Source organism: Pelobates fuscus, chromosome 2, assembly GCF_036172605.1.
Source record: "Pelobates fuscus isolate aPelFus1 chromosome 2, aPelFus1.pri, whole genome shotgun sequence".
Lineage (NCBI taxonomy): Eukaryota > Metazoa > Chordata > Amphibia > Anura > Pelobatidae > Pelobates > Pelobates fuscus.
The window spans coordinates 150,973,188-150,998,892 of NC_086318.1; the positions used below are offsets into that span (position 1 = coordinate 150,973,188).

General features: G+C 42.3%; 1 protein-coding gene across 2 annotated transcripts in view; it reads left to right on the forward strand.

Annotated features, from left to right (window-relative positions):
- The window catches only part of LOC134586902 (solute carrier family 12 member 9-like), a 242,339-nt gene that overhangs the window by 206,369 nt on the left and 10,265 nt on the right, over window positions 1-25,705 (forward strand). For both annotated transcript variants that reach the window (XR_010086599.1, XM_063442839.1), the window contains exons 10-11: window positions 15,964-16,156; window positions 22,502-22,676. Coding sequence is in view for 1 of the 2 variants with exons in the window: in XM_063442839.1 (XP_063298909.1) it covers window positions 15,964-16,156; window positions 22,502-22,676 (368 nt within the window). In the remaining variant the exon portion in view is untranslated. The remainder of the gene's footprint in view (window positions 1-15,963; window positions 16,157-22,501; window positions 22,677-25,705) is intronic.

Genomic DNA, 25,705 nt, shown 5'->3' on the forward strand with positions numbered 1-25,705 from the left:
CAGATGTCTTTTATACAGGTAACGAGCTGAGATTAGGAGACTCTCTTAAAGGAATGCTCCTAATCTCAGCTCGTTACCTGTATAAAAGACACCTGTCCACAGAAGCAATCAGTTAATCCGATTCCAAACTCTCCACCACGGCCAAGACCAAAGAGCTGCCTGTCAGGGTTTCTTTGCTGTTTTAAACAGCAACCCTTTCTGTTTCAGTGAATGAGTTTTCAGCTGCAATTACTATGAGCTCCTTCTGCTTGTTGCCACGGTTACTCACCTGAGAGTAGTAATCAACCCTGCTGCTAATCAGTTCTGCCTATTTAAGCAGCAAATCCCAGAACCTCCTTGCCCTTGCGTGGTTTCCTGTTTCCCAGAAGTCTCCTTGTTCCTGTGTTTCCTGTTTGTTCCTGGTTCCTGACTCCGGCCTTGTTCCTGACTCCGCTGCTCTCCGTGCTCCTGATCCTGGCTTGTCTGACTACCCGCTCTGGTGACTGACCCCTGCTTGATTCCTGGACTTTGCTTTTGTTATTTATTTGTTATTTATTAATAAAGGTGTGTTTGCATCTAGTTCTGTCTCTGTCTGGTTCCTGGTCCCTGACATTGCGCAAGGGCCATGAATACAGAGGGTACAGGCAAGACACCTATACCTAACCTACTTACCCGGTGGGACCAGCAGAACCACCATTTGGACCAGTATGCCCATTTGGATCCAGTACCCGGCCAGCCTGCGATTGCGGCCGCCTCTGCCTCACTTCCTGTTCTAGCACCGGTTGTAGCCCCCAAACCTGTAGCGGCTAGAGGAATGACTGGGTCTGTCCCGCTCCCTCAGTATTTTGGGGGCAACCCAGCTCAGTGCAGAGAATTTATAAATCAGGTTAAAGGATACCTTGAAATCCTGCCCCAGGCATTTCCTACAGACAGTGACAAAGTTCACTTCATGATTTCTTTGCTGTCTAAAAAGGCCCTAGCTTGGGCAAAACCTCTCTGGGAGGCAGAGAAGCCTATTATTTACAATTACCCTGAATTTGTTGCGTCCTTCAAAAGGGTTTTTGATATTCCAGCTCGCTCCACCCCTACTGCCGAACTACTCATGTCTAATGCTCAGGGCACAAAAACTATTGCCAGTGAATTCGAGTATGCCAGTGAATTCCGTACCATGGCAGCAGAAGGTGGCTGGAACAACGAGACTCTCATGGCTGCCTTTGCACAGGGTCTCTCGGATGTGTTTTAAAAATGAGATTGCAGCCAGAGAATTACCTAAAGATCTCGGGGAACTGATATCATTTGTCACCCTCATTGACATCAGACTCCGAGAGAGATCCTCATCCAGGGAGCGCCTGCAGAGGCCTCTTGTAGATTTGGCACCAAGCTTTTCTTGCCCACCCAAACCTCCCTCTCCTCCCATGCCTCCTGGTCCTGAGTCCTCTGTCTGTGTGGAGCCAAGGCGGTTAGGCTTCTCACGCCTCTCGGTCGAGGAGAGAGCCTTTAGGAGGAGGGAGGGTCTGTGCCTATACTGCGGACACCACGGTCACAAGTTTTGCCCAATTCGTCCGGCAAAGGGCCCGCACCCAAGATACTGTCAGGGGCAGATCTTGGGTGGTCTTTCTGCAGACCCAGAGATATGTGTGGGTAAACCCTTGGTGCCTATTATCCTCTCCTGGCCTGATTCATCCATTAAAACCCGGGCATTTCTTGATTCTGGGGCCGCAGGCTTGTTTATAGATTGTGCATTTGCATCAAAGCACTCTATACCCTTACAGTCTCGCAACTTTCCACTAGCCTTCGAAGCCATCGATGGCAGACCAATACAGCCAACCCACGTGACCCAAGAAACCGTGCCCATATCTCTGGCTGTAGGGGCTCTACATCATGAGACGATCCAATTCCAGGTCATTTCCTCTCCATATTACCAGGTTGTTTTGGGATACCCTTGGTTACAGAAGCATAACCCCACAATTGATTGGCGCAAAGCTGAGATATTATCATAGTCCCAGCAATGCACATTTTCCTGTCTCCAGAAACCGGTCAAAGTTTTGGGCACATGTTCTGCCTCTTCCTTACCCGCTGAGTACCAAGAATTCCAAGATGTATTTGACAAAGGTCAAGCCAGCGTTCTGCCACCACACTGTCTGTATGACTGTGGTATCGAACTCCAACCTGGTGCCAATCCTCCCCGTGGCCGGATTTACCCACTGTCTGTAGCAGAGAATCGTGCCATGGAGGAGTATGTTACCGATGCATTGTCTAAGGGTTTTATTCGGAAGTCATCTTCTCCTGCCGGGGCCGGCTTTTTCTTTGTAAAAAAAAAAGATGGCGAGTTGAGACCCTGTATCGACTATAGGGGTCTCAATCACATTACTATTAAGAATGCCTACCCCATTCCATTAATCACTGAGTTATTTGACCGCCTCAAGGGAGCAACGGTCTTCACCAAACTTGATCTGAGAGGGGCATATAATCTCGTCCGGATAAAAGAGGACCACGAATGGAAAACCGCATTTAACACCAGTAGCGGCCATTACAAATACCTAGTAATGCCCTTTGGTCTTTGCAATGCTCCGGTGGTTTTCCAAGAATTTATAAATGACGTCCTGCGAGATATGCTGCAGCAATGTGTGGTGGTTTATCTTGATGATATTCTTATCCATTCCACATCTCTCGAGAACCATCACGCAGACATTTCTCGTGTTCTACAGAGACTTAGAGAAAATAATCTGTTCTGCAAATTGGAGAAATGTGAATTTAACTGCAAACAGGTCACATTCTTGGGATATGTTATCTCAGATGCTGGATTCTCTATGGATCCTGAGAAACATTCGGCTGTACTAAAATGGCCTCAACCTACGGGTCTTCGCTCTATACAACGTTTTCTGGGCTTCGCCAATTATTATCGGAAGTTCATACGCAACTTTTCTTCCTTGGTTAAACCTCTCACGGACATGACCAGGAGAGATGCTGATCCACAGCATTGGTCACAAGAAGCCATTACTGTCTTTGAGTCTCTCAAAGTCGCCTTTGCTGCTGCTCCTATACTGGCACACCCTAACCCTGCCTTACCATTCATTCTTGAAGTCGATGCGTCTGAGACAGGAGTAGGTGCCCTCCTGTCTCAACGTCCTAACCCTGACAGCTCCAGGCATCCGTGCGGGTATTTCTCGAGGAAATTGAACCCGGCGAAATGCAATTACCAGATTGGTGATAGAGAACTTCTAGCCATAATTTTGGCTCTCAAAGAATGGAGGCACCTTCTTGAGGGTACTTCAGTGCCAATCCTCATTCTCACAGACCACAAGAATCTTACATATCTTTCCGAAGCTAAGCGGCTTTCCCCCCGGCAAGCTAGATGGGCTCTTTTCCTATCAAGATTCAATTATGTGGTTTCTTACTTGCCCGGTACTAAAAACATTCGGGCTGATGCCTTGTCTCGACAGTTCTCCCCTCCATCTAGAGAGGAGAGAACCCCTACTCCTGTGATTCCTCCTGACCATATACTGGCAACCATCCGTACTAACCTCACCTCACCCCTAGGCGAGGAGATTCTGGCTGCACAAATTAATGCTCCTCCAGAGAAACCTAATGGCCGTTGTTTTGTACCTATTTACCTCCGTACGAAACTATTGAGTACATACCACGACCCCAAAGCAGCTGGACATCCAGGCAAAAAACAGTTAATATGGTCTGTCTCCGGGCAATTTTGGTGGCCTAGTCTCCGTTCGGATGTCACCGCTTTTGTAGCTGCCTGTCCTGTGTGCGCTCAAAATAAAACCCCACGACGCCCTCCAGTGGGTCTCCTGCAAACCATACCTAATGGTGAACGACCCTGGACCCACTTGTCCATGGATTTTATCGTAGATCTTCCGGTCTCCCGTGGCAATACAGTCGTTCTCATGGTTGTTGACCGATTCTCGAAGATGTCGCATTGTATTTCCTTGAAAAAACTACCAACTTCCCAGGAACTTGCAACAATTTTTGCTTGGGAGGTCTTTCGTTTGCATGGGTTACCCAAAGTGATAGTCTCAGATAGGGGTAGCCAGTTCATGTCCAGATTTTGGAGAGCCTTTTGTACACTAATGGGAATTCAGCTTTCCTTCTCCTCGGCCTACCACCCGCAATCCAATGGTGCAGCGGAACGAGCTAACCAAACACTGGAACAGTTTCTGCGTTGCTACATTTCTGACCACCAGAACAACTGGTCTGATCTGCTTCCCTGGGCGGAGTTTGCCCACAATAGTGCGATTAATGCCTCCTCCTGACTATCCCCATTCTTGGCAAACTATGGGTTTCAACCATCCATGTTGCCTGATACGTTCTTGCCACAGGGGATACCGGCATTGGAGGAACATCTCAGGGAACTCCGTTCCACTTGGGTGCAGGTTCAGAATTCTTTGCAACGCGCAATGCAGAACTACAAACTCCAGGCCGACCGCAGACGCCTTCCTGCACCTACCTATCAGATCGGAGAGCGGGTCTGGCTGTCTTCCCGCAACCTACACCTCCGCGTTCCCTCACAAAAACTGGCACCCCGATACGTTGGGCCATTTCGTATACTTCGAAGTGTTAACCCTGTTGCTTACGCACTTGACCTTCCTGCTAACATGCGCATCTCAAATGTTTTCCATGTTTCCCTCTTGAAACCGTTGGTTTGTAATCGCTACACCACCTCAGTGCCACGTCCACGTCCTGTTCTGGTTGACAATCATGAGGAATATGAAATATGCAGCATCATTGACTCACGGGTCTTCAGAGGACAGATCCTATACTTGGTGCACTGGAAAGGATACGGTCCAGAGGAACGCTCCTGGGTTCCAGCCTCTGATGTCCATGCACCATCCCTCCTTCGTTCCTATCACGCCCGCTTCCCCATGAAGCCCGGACCCACCAGCAGAGATGGGGGGAGTTGTTGAGGGGGAGGTACTGTCAGGGTTTCTTTGCTGTTTTAAACAGCAACCCTTTCTGTTTCAGTGAATGAGTTTTCAGCTGCAATTACTATGAGCTCCTTCTGCTTGTTGCCACGGTTACTCACCTGAGAGTAGTAATCAACCCTGCTGCTAATCAGTTCTGCCTATTTAAGCAGCAAATCCCAGAACCTCCTTGCCCTTGCGTGGTTTCCTGTTTCCCAGAAGTCTCCTTGTTCCTGTGTTTCCTGTTTGTTCCTGACTCCGGCCTTGTTCCTGACTCCGCTGCTCTCCGTGCTCCTGATCCTGGCTTGTCTGACTACCCGCTCTGGTGACTGACCCCTGCTTGATTCCTGGACTTTGCTTTTGTTATTTATTTGTTATTTATTAATAAAGGTGTGTTTGCATCTAGTTCTGTCTCTGTCTGGTTCCTGGTCCCTGACACTGCTGAAGGATGTCAGGGACAGGATTGTAGACCTACACAAGGCTGGAATGGGTTACAGGACCATTGCCAAGCAGCTTGGCGAGAAGGTGACAACAGTTGGTGCGATTATTCGCAAATGGAAGAAAAATAATATAACTGTCAGTCTTCTTTGTTCTGGTGCTCCATGCAAGAGCATGAGAACGGAATCAGCCCAGAACTACATGGGAGGATCTTGTTAATGATCTCAAGGCTGGGACCATAGTCATAGTCAAGAAAACAATTGGTAACACACTACGCCGTGAAGGACTGAAATCCTACAGCGCCCGCAAGGTCACCCTGCTCAAGAAAGCAGATGTACAAGATTGCCAATGAACATCTAAATGGTTCAGAGGAGAACTGGGTGAAGGTGTTGTGGTCTGTAGAACCAAACTTGAGCCCTTTGGCATCAACTCAACTTGCCGTGTTTGGAGGAGGAGGAATGCTGCCTATGACCCCAAGAACACCATCCCCACCGTCAAACATGGGGGTGGAAACATTATGCTATGGAGGTGTTTTTCTGTTAAGGGGACAGGACAACTGCACTGCATCAAAGGGACGATGGACGGGACCATGTACCGTCAAATCTTGGGTGAGAACCTCCTTCCCTCAGCCAGGGCATTGCAAATTGTCATGGATGGGTATTCCAGCATGACAATGACCCAAAACACACGGCCGAGACAACAAAGGAGTGGCTCAAGAAGAAGCATGTTAAGGTCCTGGAGTGACTTAGCCATTCTCTAGACCTTAATCCAATAGAAAATCGAAGGGAGCTGAAGGTTCGAGTTGCCAAATGTCAGCCTCGGAACCTTAATGACATGGGGTGGATCTGCAAACAGGAGTGGGACAAAATCCCTCCTGGGATGTGTGCAAACCTGGTGGCCAACTACAAGAAACGTCTGACCTCTGTGATTACCAACAAGGGTTTTGCCACCAACAACAAGGGGTCAAATACTTATTTCACTCATTGACATGCAAATCAATTTATAACTTTTTTTTTTTTTTACATGCGTTTTTCGGAATTTTTTTTATTATTCTGACTCTCACTAAAATACACCTACCATTAAAATTATAGACTGGTCATTTGTCAGTGGACAAATATTCAAAATCAGCAGGGGATCAAATACTTTTTTCCCTCACTGTATTTTAGCCAAATGTATGTCTTTGGAGAATTACAAAAATTATGTTTTACTAACACATTTGAAAATAATAAATTATTGAATGCAGTATGAGAAAATAGTATAAATAACATATGGTCTTTCCTCCTTGAAGCAGACTACTATGTGTCTGTCTCCTTTTAGGTCAATGGCTCTTCTATCGACTCTACACTAAAGACTCGCTGCTTTCGTGTCCTCTTTGACTCCAACTTCACCTTCATTCCTCACATTCAGTAAATCACTAAATCCTGTCTATTACATAATTGAAAGCATAGCTTGAATCCATCCCTACCTAAACCAGATACAGATACAGTGTTAGTCCATTCCACTTCTCCCAGCTTTACTACTCTAGTCCGCTTCTCGTTTGTCTTACACGCTCTAACTTCTCCCAGTTATAGTCCTCAATGAATGCTGTAGCGAGTTTCATTTTCTTGGCTTCTCGCACCTCAAACACTTGTCAATCCTTGCACAGGCTTCCCATAAAATGTAGGGTTCATTGTCTATTTCCATGCCATCGGTAATAACTATGTCTCAATCTGCTTTGCCAATTTCCTCTGTTCACACTTGCTCTTCTGACTCTCACTCAGATTTCTTTAGGGCTGCACCTCCCTGCTCTAATAGACTCTCTCCCAGTCTTCGTTCCATAAAAAAAAACCTCCTTTAAGAAGGCATATCAGTTAAACTGATAACATCCTTCCGTCTTCCTCCCCACATCTCATTAACACACTTCCATTCCTCTCCTCCAACTATCATCCAACAATTAACATCTCATTTTATTGCAAACTCGCCTTACCTTTTCTGTAATTACACCTTACTTCCCTCAGAATACCTTGTTGGATATACTCGTTAGTCGGTTTACCCTTTGTACAGAGCTGCAGGTTATGTTGCCACTTTATTCATGTTAATATTGTTGTACATAACAAACAAAGCATATCAGCACATTTTGCACTGTCTCTTCTAAAAACTCTTTAACTCATCGTATGGTCAATCATATTTTCTAGCAGATGTGAGATACTGCTCAGGGTGTTTGTTTCCAATGAAATGCATTCGTTTTTGGAGGAAAGTGTTCCAGCAGGGTGGGACCATACAACAACATAACATCTTGATTGTGGACAATACTAAGATATGTAACAGAGTTGATGTTCCAGGACGGATGAGTCAAATGGCAAATGATTTAGGTAAACTAGAAAAATGGTCAGAGTTGTGGCAACTAACATTTAATGTGGCTAAGTGCATGATAATGCATCTTGGACGTAAAAACCCAAGGGCAGAGTACAGAATATTTGATAGAGTCCTAACCTCAACATCTGAGGAAAGGGATTTAGGGGTGATTATTTCTGATGACTTAAAGGTAGGCAGACAATGTAACAGAGCAGCAGGAAATGCTAGCAGAATGCTTGGTTGTATAGGAGAGGCATTAGCAGTAGAAAGAGGGAAGTGCTCATGCCATTGTACAGAACACTGGTGAGAACTCACTTGGAGTATTGTACGCAGTACTGGAGACCGTATCTTCAGATGGATATTGATACGTTAGAGAGAGTTCATAGAAGGGCAACTAAACTGGTTCATGGATTGCAGGATAAAACTTACCAGGAAAGGTTAAAAAAATCTTAACATGGGGGGGGGTGGAGCCTAACCGCCGAGCTGGGAAGACGCTCCGAGAATCAGCTACCGACGAAAAACTACCTAACCAGGGGTAAATACCCCCAAAACTGGAGCGTCTACCAGCCGGAGAGCATGGGACACATCAGGGAAACCCAGGGCTACAAAGGGACACCTGAGCTCCACAATGCCCGGGAACCCACAGACGCAAATGGGGCCTACATGCGGACGAGCCGGGGAGAGACGGCCGCTCTCCCCATCGGTAAAGCCATGCACAGACTCCTCAGCATTCTTACCCCCCTCCCCCCCATGGACCGGCGGAGGTCATCCCGGTCCGCACTGCAAGTCTGGAGCAGCCAGCCAAGCCTGAACCACAAGCTTGACCACGAAGTATGGAGGTGCAACCCCACACGTGGTGCACCCAAGATGGCGGCTGAAAGCATACTGCAAGAGCAGGGCATACTGCCAAAGCGAACGCCTCAGAAGGACCTCCTGCATCGTCTGGAGGAGATCTTCACCCGATTCTGGGACACACTAAGAGAAAGGCAGCTGGCGGCTCAAAGCGACACACTTACCTCACGGACTGCAGGTGAGACGAGCCGCAAGCGGCGGGAGACGGGGGGCAGTCCCTTGGGCACCAAACCTCACCTCTCAACTACCCATACAAGACACGGCCCACCCAGGCTGCAGACTACAGGGGTAATCACCCGAAAGCATCGCCCACACTTATGGAGACGCAAGCACCGCAAAAAACAGAGGACCAGAACCTCCGTCACTCCTGAAAGTGGAATAAACCCGGGCCCTAGATGTAGCCGAGTTTGTGGCCAAAGGATGCAGGCCTGCACAACAGACTGGGACTGGAGGGACGCCCTCACCATCATCCACACGGCGGCGGAAAGCCGAGACCCACTGCAGGGCGTGAAGGAAGGCATAGGATGAAGAGACATTGCACCAATCATGCCACGCAAATGGGACTGCAAAGCTTAAAGGACGGCATGCCATCCAAGACCCCAGACCACAGTGAACATATTACAAGCTTTAGTATGTTTATCAGCTGTTTAGCATAGTCTAAAATAGTTATTCTACCTAGCACATTGGTAGCAAATCAGTCCTTACCTAATGCATACCTTTACTGCAATTGCGCACGTTTTCATTATTTTCGTTATTTTTTCACTTTCCACTTACTGATTTGCTTCCTATTACTGCCTCAGCTTTGCAGCTTAGCATTAGGTGCATTACCAATTTGTATTTAATATATTGATCCCAAGGCTCTGCAAGTTATTAGCCAGGATACTATAGTGTTCTTGAGCTGCCATTATGTGACACCATTCACAAACCTTATCTCGCTAATCACTCACTTGCACACACTCCTGCGGGCAGTTACCTCCCTGTACCCCTAGTGGTATTCCCTGGCATCCAAGCCTGCATGTCAACCAATTAACATGTTTAATATGTCTTTGTTGCCTATTTTGTTTTTATTCTTAGTTGAAGGACCCACAGGCTCCCACTATAGACACCAGGACTAAATCATAATCAAACCATTGTTTAGATACTAAAGCGATGACACTCAATATAACTATTAACCCTAAGCTACTGTTACCAAACGACAAGTAACTCAATATGACAAACGTAACTAGCCAGTTTGTACTTCGCCTGTTTTATTAACAAAAATGTGTGCGTTTCATCTAAATGCTACATAACAATTAACAAATCTGTGTGCTCAAACTGTCTGAAAATGCTGTTGTGGCATTACTGACACGCTCATGTTATTCATGCACAGCAAAAATAAAGAATATAAAAAATAAAAAAATAAAATAAAGAATTAAAAAAAAAATCTTAACATGTATAGCTTGGAGGAAAGATGAGACATATACATATGATAGAAACATTTAAATACATAAAGGGAATCAACACAGTAAAGGAGTAGACTATATTTAAAAGAAGAAAAACTACCACAACAAGAGGACATAGTCTTAAATTAGAGGGGCAAAGGTTTAAAAATAATATCAGGAAGTATTACTTTACTGAGAGGGTAGTGGATGCATGGAATAGCCTTCCAGCTGAAGTGGTAGAGGTTAACACAGTAAAGGAGTTTAAGCATGCGTGGGATAGGCATAAGGCTATCCTAACTATAAGATAAGGCCAGAGACTAATGAAAGTATTTAGAAAATTGGGCAGACTAGATGGCCGAATGTTTCTTTCTTATCTGCCGTCACATTCTATGTTTCTATGTGGTTCTATGACAAGTATGAATCACAGAATAAATATCCTTGAAATATTGTGGCATCTCAATCACTTATACTTTTACATTCTGGGAACTTATTGCAGAATTCATATACTTGTGATTGGAAAATGTAACTACACCTAATGTAGATACACTCACAACTTGGTTATTCTGATGCTTTCATAGTCAAATCTACCTAATGTGAAATTATCTGAGAATATTGTTCAAACAGATCAAAAGAGACATGTTAGACTGAAAACGGCAAAACACAATATAGAAATAGGCTACTAAAACAACTAAATAAAAAAAGAACATTAAAAAAGGACTTTGAACAAAAAATATTCTCTTTTTTTAAGCAGAACATACCAAAGCCTTATTATTTGCAATTTAAAAAAAAAAAATATCAGGCTTAAAGATGAGTCTTAATTATATAATCATGAGGTTATTGCGAACGCTGCTGGTGCTAAAATATGCAAATCATGGTTTTATTATCAGACATCATGTGAAGTGTAGTATATTACTTATTGCAAAAGAAAAGCATGCTGTGGTCTACTCTACTCAGGCAAGTGATTTAATTGTGAGCAAAAGTTTAGACTAGTATTTATGTAGTGCTAGCAGTGCGTCACATAGAACTTTCTGAAAAGGAAAATATCCCTAATTCATATTAATGTTAAATACTAAAATTTTTGTTGGCAGCGGGAACTGAGTTATCTCCTGTGACCAGTTGGCTTCCATTGGGTTAAATCTGTAATATGACATGATAGAATCATAGAGGGAAATTGAAGGGTCTATTCACTAAACACTACATTTGCTTTAGCAAATTTGAGCTGATTTCATTTGGCTCAATTCTTCTGCATTCACTTGTTAAATTTCCTCAACCAAATTTCCTTATTACAATTTTTTTCTTTTTTTAAATGCTGCTAATGGATGTACATGAAGGGGATTTTTGGTTGGAAGTTCCTTAAAGGATTATGGAGGTTTGTGCTCAATTAGCATTGGGGAGAATTATAGTCTAGAACAATTCCTGTGGTCTGTAGCACAACCAAATGAAGGCAATTCAACTGTGCAAATCGACTATTTGTGACTAGTCTGATAACGTTAATAATGTTATAGAGATTCAGCTGATTTCAAGACACCTGAACTGCCGTTAATGGAAGTGCAAATTCAGTTGAAATACTTTTTTTAATTTATTTTTTTTAAACCGTGTTTTGACAACCGAACAGCATTTGGCTGCTGTTCAGCTGATTTTAGTAAATAGGCCCTTAAGCCTTCTTTTTCAGCACTTATTTGCAGTGTTGATCTTCAAAACACCTTTTTATGTACAGTAAATCTTACTTCAATAACATTTGAGGGGAAAGGGTATATTTAAAGGCTTTGAAAGATGGATTATCATGTTTCCATACAGCACTGTCTAGTATATGTTCTCCAAATGGGGATAATGCGACCTGAATATGTATACTGCTGACTTTTTGACATGCTCTATAATACTTGGGGACGTCTGGACATCAGAGACCGGATACAAATCTAACAGTAAAAAAAATGCCAGTATAGAATATAGAGAGGTTTAGATAGTACAGAGAATACAATTCTAAAGTGTACTACAATGTAAACTGAGGATCCAGGCAGTAAGATTTAAAAGTATAAAACACACTGTATAATGAATTGACCAGACACAATAAAGGCTGTAAATATAAAAGTATGGGGTGAGTACTTGGCACTATAGCGATAAAGACATGTAATATTAAGTAGCGCATGGTGAGAGGCAGACAGTTAGGAATCTAATGTAGAGCAATTAAAGCACAAACAATGAAATGTTGGGAAATTAAAAAATACAGGATAAGACAATATACAAGGTTATCCAATAAAGTGAGAATTTAAAGTGAATTTAAATGTTAAGGTCAATATCGTCAAACTGGTAAAATTCTCTAGGTGAGCGATGCTGTCAGTTCAGCTACTCTGACCTTATATGTAAAATTCACATTGAATCCTCACTAAAGCAGATATCCCTAATCATGTGAATGAGTTAACATTACAGGGCCAAACTGCATAATGCTCCAGAATTAACGGGCAAGGAACTACAATATACTGATTAGCAGTTAACAGTACACTTAGCAGCCTTAACAGTAAAACCACTGACAGGTGGAGTGAATAACATTGATGTCAATGGCAGCAAGTGAACAGTCAGTACTTGTATTTCATGTGTTGGAAGCAGGAATAATGGGCAGCAAAACAATCTGAGTGACTTTGACAGTCTTGTGGTATGTTCTCGGTATGAAGTGGTTAGTAAGTACCAAAAATGGTGCAAGGAATGACAACTGGTGAACCAGCATCAGGTTGATGGGAGCACAAGCCTAATTGATGCACGTGGGGAGCAAAGGCTAGCCCATCGGGTTCAATCACATTACTGTAGCTCAAATTGCTGAAAAACGTAATGCTGGCCATGATAGAAAGGTTTTAGAACACACATTGGATCACAGTTTGCTGCATAGCTACTGACCAGTCAGAGTGTCCATGATGACCCCTGTTCACTACCAGAAGAGACTTAAATAGGGACACCTGTGTCAGAACTGGACCATGGAGCAATGGAAGAATGTTGCCTGGTCTGATTAACCCCTTTTTTTTTAGATCAGGATGGTCAAGTGAGTGTGCATCATTTACCTGGGGAAGGGATGTCAGCAGGATGCACTATTGGAAGAAGCAAAGCCGTCAGAAGCAGTGTTATGTTTTGGGCAATATTCTGGTTGGAAACCTTGAGTCCTGGCATTCAAGTGGATGTTAATTTGGCACATACCATCTACCTACAGATTGTTGCATTGTATACCCCTTAATGACAATGGTGTTCCCGGGTGGCAGTGACCTTTTACAGCAGGATATGGTCTTATAGTGTTGAACTGTGCATGACATTTCATTGGTTCATAGGTTGAGTACATACATTTAGGTGATTAAATTCCAGGTAAAACCTAGTACCCCACTATCTTGAAACTATTGAGTAAGAGTGCCTGAAAATGTGATGAAAAGTAGCCTCGCTGACCCCCTAAATATAGCAAAATCTTAATGTTCCATTCTGCTGCTGCTGGCTCTGCTGAACTCAGAAAATCACAATGCTTTCACATATGAAAGCTTTGGATTGTCTGAGCTTGTCAAGGAGGCAGAGCCAGCACAAGCCAAACGCTGCCCTGGCCAATCAGCATCTCGTCATAGAGATGCATTGAATCAATGCATCTCTGTAAGGAAAATTCAGTGTCTCCATACGGAGGGTGGGGACACTGAATGTAAGTCACACTGCGCAGCACTGCACAGGCAGCACCTATAGTAGCCATCTGATGAGTGGCCACTGGAGGTATCCCTAGGCTTTAATGTAAACACAGCATTTTCTCTAAAAAAGACAGTGCGCAGAATGCCTAAAGGTAATGATTCTACTCACCAGAAAAAATACAATATGCTGGAGTTGTTCTAATGACTATAGGGTCCCTTTAACTATATAGATTAAAGGGACACTGTAGGCACCCAGACCACTTCAGCTAATTGAAGTGATCTGGGTGCTGTGACCCTTTTACACTTAGTGCTGCAATGTAAAACATTGCAGTTCCAGAGAACAGACAGCCATTAGAGGGCTTCCGGAATCCAAACGTACTTTTGGTTCGTTATCTGACGCTGGACGTCCTCACGGAGGGGGGCACTCTAGCAGTCTATATTACTTGGCACTATAGGAGGTCTTTAAAGTTAAGGTATTCAATAATGTGATGTGGGAAGAAAATAGGATTTTAGAGAATGTAGCAGTAAGCAAAAGAGCGAGAAAACCTGACCTGTTTTTTGTTATCAACATGTTTTATTGGATTTTTGTCCAACAATACAAATAGAGAGTTGCAACCAGAAAACCAGACAAGCATGTAAGCGTCTGAAAAGCAGATAGCAATGAAGAGACAAAAAAAAACAACAAAATAACTAGGAATCAAAATCTGTCCCACTATTCAGGACAGTAAAGAGTTTGCAACAATGTAACAGCTGGAAACCAGAAATATAACAGCTGTACATCATAAGGAAAGAAAAAGTAGAAAGTTAATCCCAAACGAAGCGTGCAAATGGGGGATCCCCACACCCCCTCAAGGACTGAATCACAAAGAAGGTTGAAATTAAAGCCACGGGGAGCAAAGGGGTATATCCAAGGACTCCAGATTTCCAGGAAGTGATCAGTGGGTTCATTGATAGCTACTGTCAATGTTTCTTTTCCGATCTAATGCCAAATCCTGCCATCAATTTAGGCCTGTGTGGGTGTTGCTGCCTTACAAGTCTTAGTAAGACAGACGCAAGGCTGCTCATACACAGAAGATAAGTTATGTGCTGCATGGGACAGAGTTATGTCCCTGTATTCCTTATTTCAAAGAATACCCCACAGGTCCAGAGATGGGGTCACATTAAGGCAGTGGGGTAATTTTGGAAATAGAGAAAAAAAAAATCCATCATATCTTAACTTGTACCAGACATGCAGGTATGCACCCCTTTCCTCACATTTTCCCCCACAGCTCTAAAAGCAAGTAGAAATCATAGAAACCATTGTACAACACAACAGAATCTGATGGCGCTATATAAATAATAAAATAATAATCATAATAATAATACCATGTTGAACCTTTGCTGGTCTAGATGGGTGGATGAATCAGCGCACCAGCATTTTATACTTTTTTTCTATTTCTAATATTTTCTATTATTAGGGTAGATTGCGTAATATGCATTGTATTAGTAAATATATCATTCTAATCTCTCCTCTATAATTCCTCCCCCGGGTCATGTCCCATTCATAATAAATAGATATAACGATGTTAGATCTGACAGGATAAGGAAATAAAATGGAATTACAGTAGATACAGTTCCAATTTTTTATGTGCTAGTCTGCAATTGAATTCATAAAAGCGTGCTCCCCTCTTGGTAAGTTCTTATCTTATCTTCTTAGAAGTTAATTTGCCTGAATACATATGGCCGGTGGAAGTTGAAACTTTTCCATCAAGTGCGCCTTTGTACTCATTGAATCCTGAGTAACCAGGTGATGAAACTCGATAATCCCAATCCTAATCCACCATTGAAAAGCCATGGGAGAAAGGAAACGCCAGGTTATGAAAGAGCCAATTCAGTCAGAGGAGAGAAAAATTGACCTTTTAATTAAGAAACTATGTAATGGAAGGGAATATAGAGGCATAGAAAGTCTAGTTTAAAGGGCTCAGGTACCATTTTATTGAGACATTAACATTTAAGAAAATAGGGACAATCAACATGATTTGGGGATTTCATTGTCTGGAGTTAGAAATGCATGATACTGTATATCATCAGCAGCTTGCCATTATTTTGTAAGTAGGAACATTTGATATTACCTTCGACTTATGTCATTAAAATATGCATGTGCAACAATGTACAGAATACTAGAGGTTTGGGAGAGTGGAAATTATAAATATATAATTAGGAATTATAATTTTAAATTGATCTAATTTAATAACATAATTGATATTTATATAGATATTTGGTGACATTACATTAAAGATAAACATAGTTAGCCAGGAACATGGCTTTCTTACATCATTGGAGATCTGTTCATGGTTGAGTTTGGTAAAATAATAATGACTCTCTTGTCCAAATTAACAGGCCAACATTCCGTTACTTCACCTGGTACACCTGTATTCTTGGAATCTTGGGTTGCGTGGTTATGATGTTCCTGATCCAGCCGATCTATGCCTCTGCTAGCATTGCCTTCATGTTGATCCTGCTCCTTTGTTTACACTATGTGGCACCAAGTCACGGCTGGGGCTTCATCAGCCAAGCTCTCATCTTTCATCAGGTAAGAAGCAGACATGGCTCGTATTTTCAGAGTTTCCCAGCATCATAAGCACAGTCATTCTGCCCATGCCTCCTATTCTAAGAAAAAGGTACAACATGCAGTAGTTAGGAGGTCCCTATATCCTGAATCGTATATATTTCATTATATGTGGGTTATGACAAGAATTGCTTTTTTATTCATTTACAAATGTAAAAAAGTGAAATTGATATGAGTTTTTTTTTTATAGATGTTTGTTGGTAAGTTCATGTGCGTGTTCCTATATTTTTGCAGCTGTACAATCATTTTTATCTGTATGTATATGAAATCCGCATTAAACACTGGGCATCATAGGTCATCTGGCTTTTTTGTTGCCTGCAGAATCTCATGGGGAATAATATATTTTTTTCTGTAATGCTGATAGCTGGGTCTTATTGTGCACACACAAAGCCCACCGCCTGCTCCCATCTCTGCAATGAAATCACCCGCAGAAAACGCTAATGTAATATTATTACCGAGCTCACTTATCTTTTCATGCCTGGCTTTCAGTTTAATGCAAACCTTTTGACACTTAGCAGAGTGAATGCTGTTTTACATAGCTTGTTAGCTGCCCATTTACTCTGAATTTGATAATTTGATAGTTTGTAACCCTTCGTTGTCAGTGAGTTAGTGAGGTTTTCTACCGTAAACGCTACACGTAATAATACTGGACATAAGGTCTCATTGGACCAATGTAATTAACACTCTGAGTGCTGCAGTAGAGAGTAATACAATACACTAATCTCCACAGTGGTACAGAAAGGAATAGTAAAACAAATACAAACTGTGGATTGCCATAAAATTATAATAAATACCAGGTTCTGCAAATGTCCTCCTCTCTTCCTCTCACTGGTAGGCTCTCCAGTGGGGGTAATACGGTAGCAGGGCCAGAGGGTACCCAGACATCTGGCTTTATAATGGTTAAAAGTGTCAGGAGATGTCCAATCTCACGGCTCTGAAGGGTCAAAAGGAGATGTATCCTAGCCTTTAGATAGATGCATTGGGCCTGGAGATGCTCATTGCTCTATCAATGTATGAGTCCCTATATATTATACATGCATTTTGATTGAATTGTAATTCACCTTGGAAAGAGTTATAAAGACTAAGTAGCGCAATACTGTTTTTATGAAAATGTATTTGCACAAATAAAAAATAATATGAAGACTCTTACAGGATGAAGTTGTAAGAACTTTATAAAGTTGTGTGAACTTAAAGGGACACCACAACCACCAGTCCACGTACACTAGTAATCAGTCAATGTAATCAGTCAATGATATGTGAGGCACACCAGCCCCCTAGGTCTGAAATGGTCTGATAAAGCATTAATTCATACTTCTGCATTATCATACCAACTCATACAATAAGCCTTCAGCGAGCGGTTTTCAGCCAGAGAATATTGTGTAAATCTGGTATGAGGTGGCATGGCAATGTGGACGTATAAACTTACACTTTATCAAACCAGCACAGACTAGAAGAACAACAGGTGTCCGTCACAGTAAGGTTGGTGACAAAATGTTACTGTTTGATAGATTACTAGCGGAGGTCACCCGGGAACTCCTAACGCCATGTGGAATACAACAGTTCAATTCTTAGCTTGAAATTTATACAGTATGAATTGAGTCATAAAGTATGTAAAAAATATGTGAAATTCTCTTTCCCCTCTTTCCCCTCCCCCCCTTCTATCCCTCCTTTCTCCCTTTCTCTCCTCCCTCTCTCCTTCTCAGAAGTTTTGTTCAATCATTCTTAACATTACTTTCTTCTCGGATCTGACCGGTACTTGCATCTCAATATCACTGAGTATGTGGGCATCGTTTCTCATATGTAGAGTCACAGGTGGTACTAGCGTGAAACTAGAGGCACTATGCTGAAGGCTCTGTGAGCGATATAAGCTTTCTCGAGCGATGCGATCCCGCCTGTGCTTTATATATGGGCGCTGTATGAGAGGGTCCTACGCGCACTGGTTGGTCAGATCTTGGTTACTTCCATTTTTATCTTTTTCCTTTTCTCTAAAAACCTGGCGGGACCCCTCTGGAGGACGGGCTATGGCAGTCTGTACACAACAGCCTCATGCACTTGTAGAATGACTTTGTATGCTATGCTCGTTTATCTCACTTGTGCACCCTTGGATGTATAGTCAGTTCTTTGTGTCTAACTGCATTACAATGTTTGTATTCATATGGTGTTTTGCCTTGGAATAAATAAAGAATTTAAAAAATAAAATAAAAAAATATGTGAAATTATATATACTTTATTCCTAAAACAAATGAAACTATTCCATCTCAACGTTTAAAGGGACACTATAGGCACCCAGACCACTTCTTCTAATTGAAAGGTCTGGGTGCTGTGACCCTTTTGCACTTAGTGCTGCAATGTAAAACATTACAGTTCCAGAGAATTGCAATGTTTACATTGCAGCTCTAAGTCTGCCCTCTGTAGCTGTCTAACAGACAGCCAGTAGAGGGCTTCCGGAATCCAAACTGACTTTTGGTCCGTTATCTGACGCTGGACGTCCTCGTGAACCTCCAGCATTAGATTTTCCCCATAGGAAAGCATTAAATAATGCTTTCTTACGGGGCGGTGTAATGCCCGCGCGGCCATTGCTGCTTTGCGCATTAGGTCTCCCCCGCCGGCTGATGGCAGGGAGGAGCGTGGGCGGAGATGGACCCAGCACCGGGGACATCGGCGCTGCATTCAGGTAAGTGGCGGAAGGGATTTTAACCCCTTTGGCACCATGGGAGGGGGCCCCTTATTATTATTATTATTTTTTTAGCTGTATATGTCTAATTTTTTGCTTTGTATTATGTGAATTTGAACTATATAGTTATATATCCTATGCCATTGTTTTGGGATTTTCCATCAGAATCAGGGTTTAAGATATATACCAAAAAATAGTGCACCTGATATGTTTAACAGGCATATAGCCACTGGACTTATGTTACTTAGAAGGACTTATTTACTAATTACCATGAGACTACTCTGCCCACTAAAGCGCACTTAAATTGAACAGAACGGCAGGAGAACAACGTGATCTGAGGAAGCCGCCCAGACGAAACGCGTCATCACGTTCCATTATGCACAACATCATCACATTCCATTACGCACAACGTCATCACATTCCATTACGCACAACGTCATCACATTCCATTACGCACAACGTCATCACGTTCCATTACGCATGACGTCGACACTCAAGTTCCCGGAAGGACTCCTCTTTACACAGTATACTCCATACGCTACAGTTTATCGCAAATTTGGAAAGCAGTATATTTGAATGGTGAGAACTACATTGGGACTAAAGAGCTATATCACTCTGTGATTTTTACTTTTATGTTAAATGAAGAAAGAATTTCTACTTATCCTACTGTCGCCCTGATAATCTACCATACTCCAGTCCTGAGTTATAGGACAAAGCCTTCAAAGTTAGAGCAGACTTCCACACTTCATTTACAGATCCTTCATATAGAAGTGTTGCAGTATTACACTAGATTTTCCTCCCCTTGTATTTATTTGCATTATGTTTCAACTTATCCCTGGGAGAATACCAAGAGACTCCAGGGTTAAAAGATTCTTGTAATTTTTTTTTTTTTTACTGTTTTTCCACTTATGCAGTGATTTTCCACTCAAAGTTATTTATACTTTCTGCGTTTTTTAGTGCACTGTGAGTAGCACTTTATATATATTTTCACTATTGTGGGAATTATCATTGTTAACACTTTATAGTGCACTATCACTTGCACTTTATAACTTTCTATATTATTTAAAGGCACAGCGCACCGTTTGTACTCTAAATTACTGTTTTGTATAAGACTAAGACTTTTTTTCTAAATAATTTTTGTCTAAAATTAAGTGTCGTCTTATACACAGAATGTCACTGCAGGGGTTAGAAAAATCAAACACTTGTGCATGGGGCCTGACAGCCAACCAAGCTAGTCGCATGTGGCTGGAGCTCCTTCACAAATCCAATTATTAAGCCAAATACTTACAGTACTTACTCAGCACAGTTTGGGCCCAAAACTTGGTTATTTGCTGACAGAACACTCAGCTCACTGTTGGGTTCGCTACTGCCAGGTTCCTGCAGGTATAGGCCGTGTTGTACACCTCTGCGACTTGCTTACATACTTGAAGCAGAGGAGGCGCTTCTTCATGAATTTGTTCGATTGTATGTGCTGGTCTGGGAGATCTTGCTCAACCGCATGCTTCCTCACATCACTCTGGACCACGCAAAGATCTCACGGCTCCAGACTACAGAGAGATGCCGCAGAATAGGGTACCTCGGGCAGAGAGCACCGTTACCACCAACAACAGGTCTCTGGATGCGAGTGTGAGGGAGCCCGGACCTGTAGGGGATTCTGATCAGCCAAACTGGACTTCAGTGATATAGATATTTAAAATTTGTATTTCTTAATTTTTGTTTAAAACAAATAGAGGTTGTCTTATACATGGGGGCGTCTTATACACAGAAAAATATATAATATATTCTCCCCTCTTGCCACATGCCTTCATTTATATTTATTATCTTCTGTTCCTTGTGCCGGATCTCAATATGTGGTCAGAGCCATTATGTTAGCATTTGTCCTCAATGTGCCTTGCAATGGAAACAGAACAATGTTTAATCCTGCCCATTATGATGTTTTTTAGACTTGACTACCACTTTTCCACTTCCACTTTTCCTTATGTATTCATGAAAACTAGAGTGCTCAGAAAAAAGATATTTACACGTTTAGAGCTGTATAATGCAACCTACAAGTGACTTTTCCAACACCTTATATACGTTTCATTGTATGGAAACATACACACGTCTTTAAGAAGAAAATAGTGTGGCAGGAAGCAGTTCACTTTTATTTTGACTGTAGTTTCTCTTTAATGCGTCATATGGTGGATGATTGATGCTATTAGAAAAAAAAAGAATAAGAAGAATATTGGGCATACTAGAAGATTAAATCATCTCTGGAAGTGTGAAAGTTTTTATTTACAACAGACACCAAGGGAGCAGGTTTTATTTATAATGTTTCCTTCAGTCCAATGATAAATTAATCCAAATTATTTACTCTTCTTCTATGTTCAGCAGTTAATTAAAAGAGGGCGAGAGAGCTTAGTGTACAGAAAGGCAAACAGGGCTGCTGGAGGATCCCAACTGGCCCTCACAATGGATCATTTACTAGGATAAACGAAATGTTAGTTTTAACCCTTTAAAGTTCAAGAATTGTGTACTCAGAGGATCAAGCAAAATAATGAGATGCACATCCCACAGGTACCCAAAGGTTTAAATGGATCTGTCTTTCAGATTGGAAAATTGGAACTTAGCACTATTGTATTTTTTTGTTAGCACTATTGTATTTCTAATATGTAGATGTTTCCTTGTCACTGCAATTTTTTTTTCTTTCTTTTTTTTTTTTTCTTTAACCTGTGCCCCTTCCCTTCTCATTGTCACCTGCCAGTCCTTCACTGCTTTCTTATGAGCTGGTCTCCTTCACTTTATCACAGACTCGTCTCCCAAAGGCTCAGTCGTAACCTTTATTAATAGCTCATCATTGCTGCAATGTGCTTCCACCTATAGTCAAGTACAAAAAGAAAATGGCACTTACTAAAACAGCAATTATGTCCATGCTGCTGAGCTCACCAGTATCAGTACGGGGAGAACATGAGCCTTGTCAGCTTGGAACTTGTCTAGAGATTGATCTCTAACTACATAAATATACACAATGTGACACTGTCTTAACACAGAGTGCCAGTGCCCTCGTTATATCTATACTTTACTTCTAGGACATCAAGTCCAAAAATATTATGCCTTGATCTATTAAACTCTGATTTTACCCTAATACACATCTGCAACAGGATGTTTATTGTCTAGTGCTCTCAGTATTTATCCTCCATCTCTACCAGGAGTACACAGACGTCCCATTTCATTAAGATGGGAAACCAAGGAAAGCATTTTTCAAGGCAGATATTTATTGAATATTTAATCAGAATATATTCATCACACTAAAACACATTATATATAGTTATGTTTTAACTTACACTAGATCATGACATATCCCAAGATGATATAAAGCTGCAAATCTTGGGTCTTGAGCACATCGGAGTACATCTGGCATAACACCTTCTGTGTTCCTGTCCAGATCTTTATTTGTTAACCATTTATTCCCTCATTAACACGCTAAGGCAGAGCAAAAACAATGGCTGTAAACATGTTCCCTTGCTACTTTTCTCTCTCTTTCTTCCACTTCTCTCCCATTTCATTTTTTTCATCTTTCCTGCCTGATGTTTCTGCTCTTTATCGACCAATCCATATATAGATTATTAACTGCTAAACTTTCTACCTCTGTTCAGGTTAGGAAGTATCTTCTCATGCTGGATGTGCGCAAGGATCACGTAAAATTCTGGCGTCCTCAGGTTCTGCTGCTAGTCTCTAATCCATACAACCACCAAAATCTTATTACCTTCACAAATGACCTCAAGAAAAGTGGGCTTTTTGTGCTGGGACATGTGAGTCTGGATGAGTTGGGTAAGTTGTGATGTGAAGTAAGTACTTGCACTGCGAAACTTTTCCAAGTGTTGCTGTCCGCAACTTCTTTGGTTCTCGGCTAATCCACCAATCATCAGTGCCCATCTGAGGATAGTGGGAAGTAGACTAAATATTTTTGAAGGGCTTGTTATATAATATATTTGTTTAGTTCATTTAAAAATTGAAATTTCATGTATTACATTCATATGGTTTTGTACTGTTAAACTATTGGCTTGCATTACATCTGACCACCCATCCTCATGTAAGTTTGTATTTTTAAAATGTGAACATTTCAAATCTGTTGTTCACTGTGGACCAGTTAATCTTTTTTCCTTGTTGGCAATGCTTACTTGCTTACCAAACCTTATCAAATGCACTTTATCTAGAGAAGACAAGGCACAGAACAACCATGACAGAATGTCTGAAGGCTCTTTTTCTCAAACAAGGCATCAGTATGGTTATGTTGTGCTACCTTTTACTATTACATATTACCCCAAAAATATCCTATTGCAAGAAAGTTACCTTACAATAAAAAAACAAAACAAAAACAAAGTCCATATTACCGTGTACCACATTGGCAAATCCATTTTTTATAATTGCCTGTGATCTTTCCACAGTACATCTTAGATAATGTCCAAAGGTGTATCTGTAAAGGGTGATTGCCTAACTAACTCTCCCTGCATCAGCACCATCTCACCTTCCCTCAACATCTAGCCTTGCCAAATGATGTGTGTCCAAACAGCAAAGAGCAGTAAAAAAGCAAAAAACAACTAAAGGGAGTTGGGAGTTATGGCCTTAAAAACTAGAGAAATCTTAACACCATAGAGTTGCTTGTGTGTATTTATGGGATAGTGGGGAATAAAAGAAGTGGGGGTTCATGGGCCCAACTGAACCAGACTAAGACCAAATAGTTAGAATTGTGAGCCATAGAGTTTAAGTCCAATTAGTTGGACAGTCTTTCAACAGTGTACAAGGACATTGATTATTTAGAACCTTCAATGTATATGGGTGGCATTGAGGTTTAAAGAAGCACTATAGGGTCAGGAACACAAACCTATATTTCTGACCCTATAGTGTTAAAACCACCATCTAGTCCCCCTGACCCCCCTCTTGCCTCCCTAAATATAGTAAAATCTTACTTGTATTCAAGCCTGAAGCTGTTAGTTTTGTCCCTGTTTGCCTCAGATCAGCAAGCTGTCTGCTGACATCAGCAGAAGTGTTGTTCTGAGCCAATCACAATGCTTCCCCATAGGATTGGCTGAGACTGACAAGGAGGCAGATCAGGGGCAGAGCCAGCATGATTCAAACACAGCCCTGGCCAATCAGCATCTCCTCATAGAGATGAATTTAATCAATGAATCTCTATGAGGAAAGTTCAGTGTCTGCATGCAGAGGGAGGAGATACTGAATGTTTGGATGCATTTTAGGCAGCCATGACCCAGGAAGGATCTCTAACAGCCATCTGAGGAGTGGCCAGTGAAGTTATCACTAGGCTGTAATGTAAACATTGCATTTTCTCTGAAAAGACAGTGTTTACAGCAAAAAGCCTGGAGGCAATGATTCTACTCACCAGAACAAATTCCATACGCTGTAGTTGTTCTGGTGACTATAGTGTCCCTTTAAGGGTTTGTGCAACTATTTTGGAGTTTATCATTAGTGCAATAAAGGATCAGTGTGGACTATTGCCAGTATTTTCTCTTTGTTAGCCGTTCTAGATGTGCTAATAGGTAACATATGAAATGAAAGATAGCTCGATATTTTTAGTCTTTATTTCATTTTTTTTTCTCTTTTGACAAGCATTTCATGAGCCACCATGTTTGGTGATTGTTATTAAACGTAGGTAAGTGTAAACATATTTATAATGTCATGTTACTCATGCTTGTCGGTGGCTGACAGAATCCTTTCTCTTAAACATCAATGTCAGTTGAAGATTAATTTCCCCTAGTACTAGCCCATTAAAGTAAATGCCAGTAGCTACTGGTCAATGTCAGCCTCACAGGTTATCTATTACCGTATATACTCGAGTATAAGCCGAGTTTTTCAGCCCATTTTTTGGGCTGAAAAACCCCAACTCGGCTTATACTCGAGTCAGAGTCTGTATTATGGCAATTTGCATTGCCATAATACAGACTGGGGGGAGAGGGGTGCTGGCAGAGCTGTACTTACCTTTCCTGCAGCTCCTGTCAGCTCTCTCCTCCTCTGCGCCGTCCGTTCAGCACCTCGGTCAGCTCCCAGTGTAAATCTCGCGAGAGCCGCGGCTCTCGCGAGACTTACACTGTGAGCTGACAGAGTGAGCTGCACAGACCGCGCGGAGGAGGAGAGAGCTGACAGGAGCTGCAGGAAAGGTAAGTACAGCTCTGCCAGCACCCCTCTCCCCCCCACTGAACTGCCACTGGACCACCAGGGAAGGAGAGCCCCCCTCCCTGCCATATATCAAGCAGGGAGGGGGGACGAAAAAAAAAATATATAAAAAAAAAATTAATAATAATAAAAAAAAAGGGGTATAAGGACCACTATGGGAGGGGGGGGGGGGGTATAAGGACCACTATGGGAGGGAGGGGGGTATAAGGACCGCTATGGGAGGGAGGGGGGGGATAAGGACCACTATGGGAGGGAGGGGGGGGGGGGGATTAGGACCACTATGGGAGGGAGGGGGGGGGGATTAGGACCACTATTGGAGGGAGGGGGGTATAAGGACCACTATGGGAGGGAGGGGGGGTATAAGGACCACTATGGGAGGGGGTGGGATAAGGACCACTATGGGAGGGAGGGGGTGGGTATATGGACCACTATGGGAGGGATGGGGGGGATAAGGAACACTATGGGAGGGAGAAGGGGGATAAGGACCACTATGAGAGGGAGGGGGTGGGATAAGGACCACTATGAGAGGGAGGGGGTGGGATAAGGACCACTATGGGAGGGGAGGGGGAAGTAAGGACCACTAGGGGAGGGGAGGGTAAGGACCACTAGGGGAGGGGTGAGTCAGGACCACTGGGGGGGGGAGTGAAGGAACACGGGGGTGGGGAGGT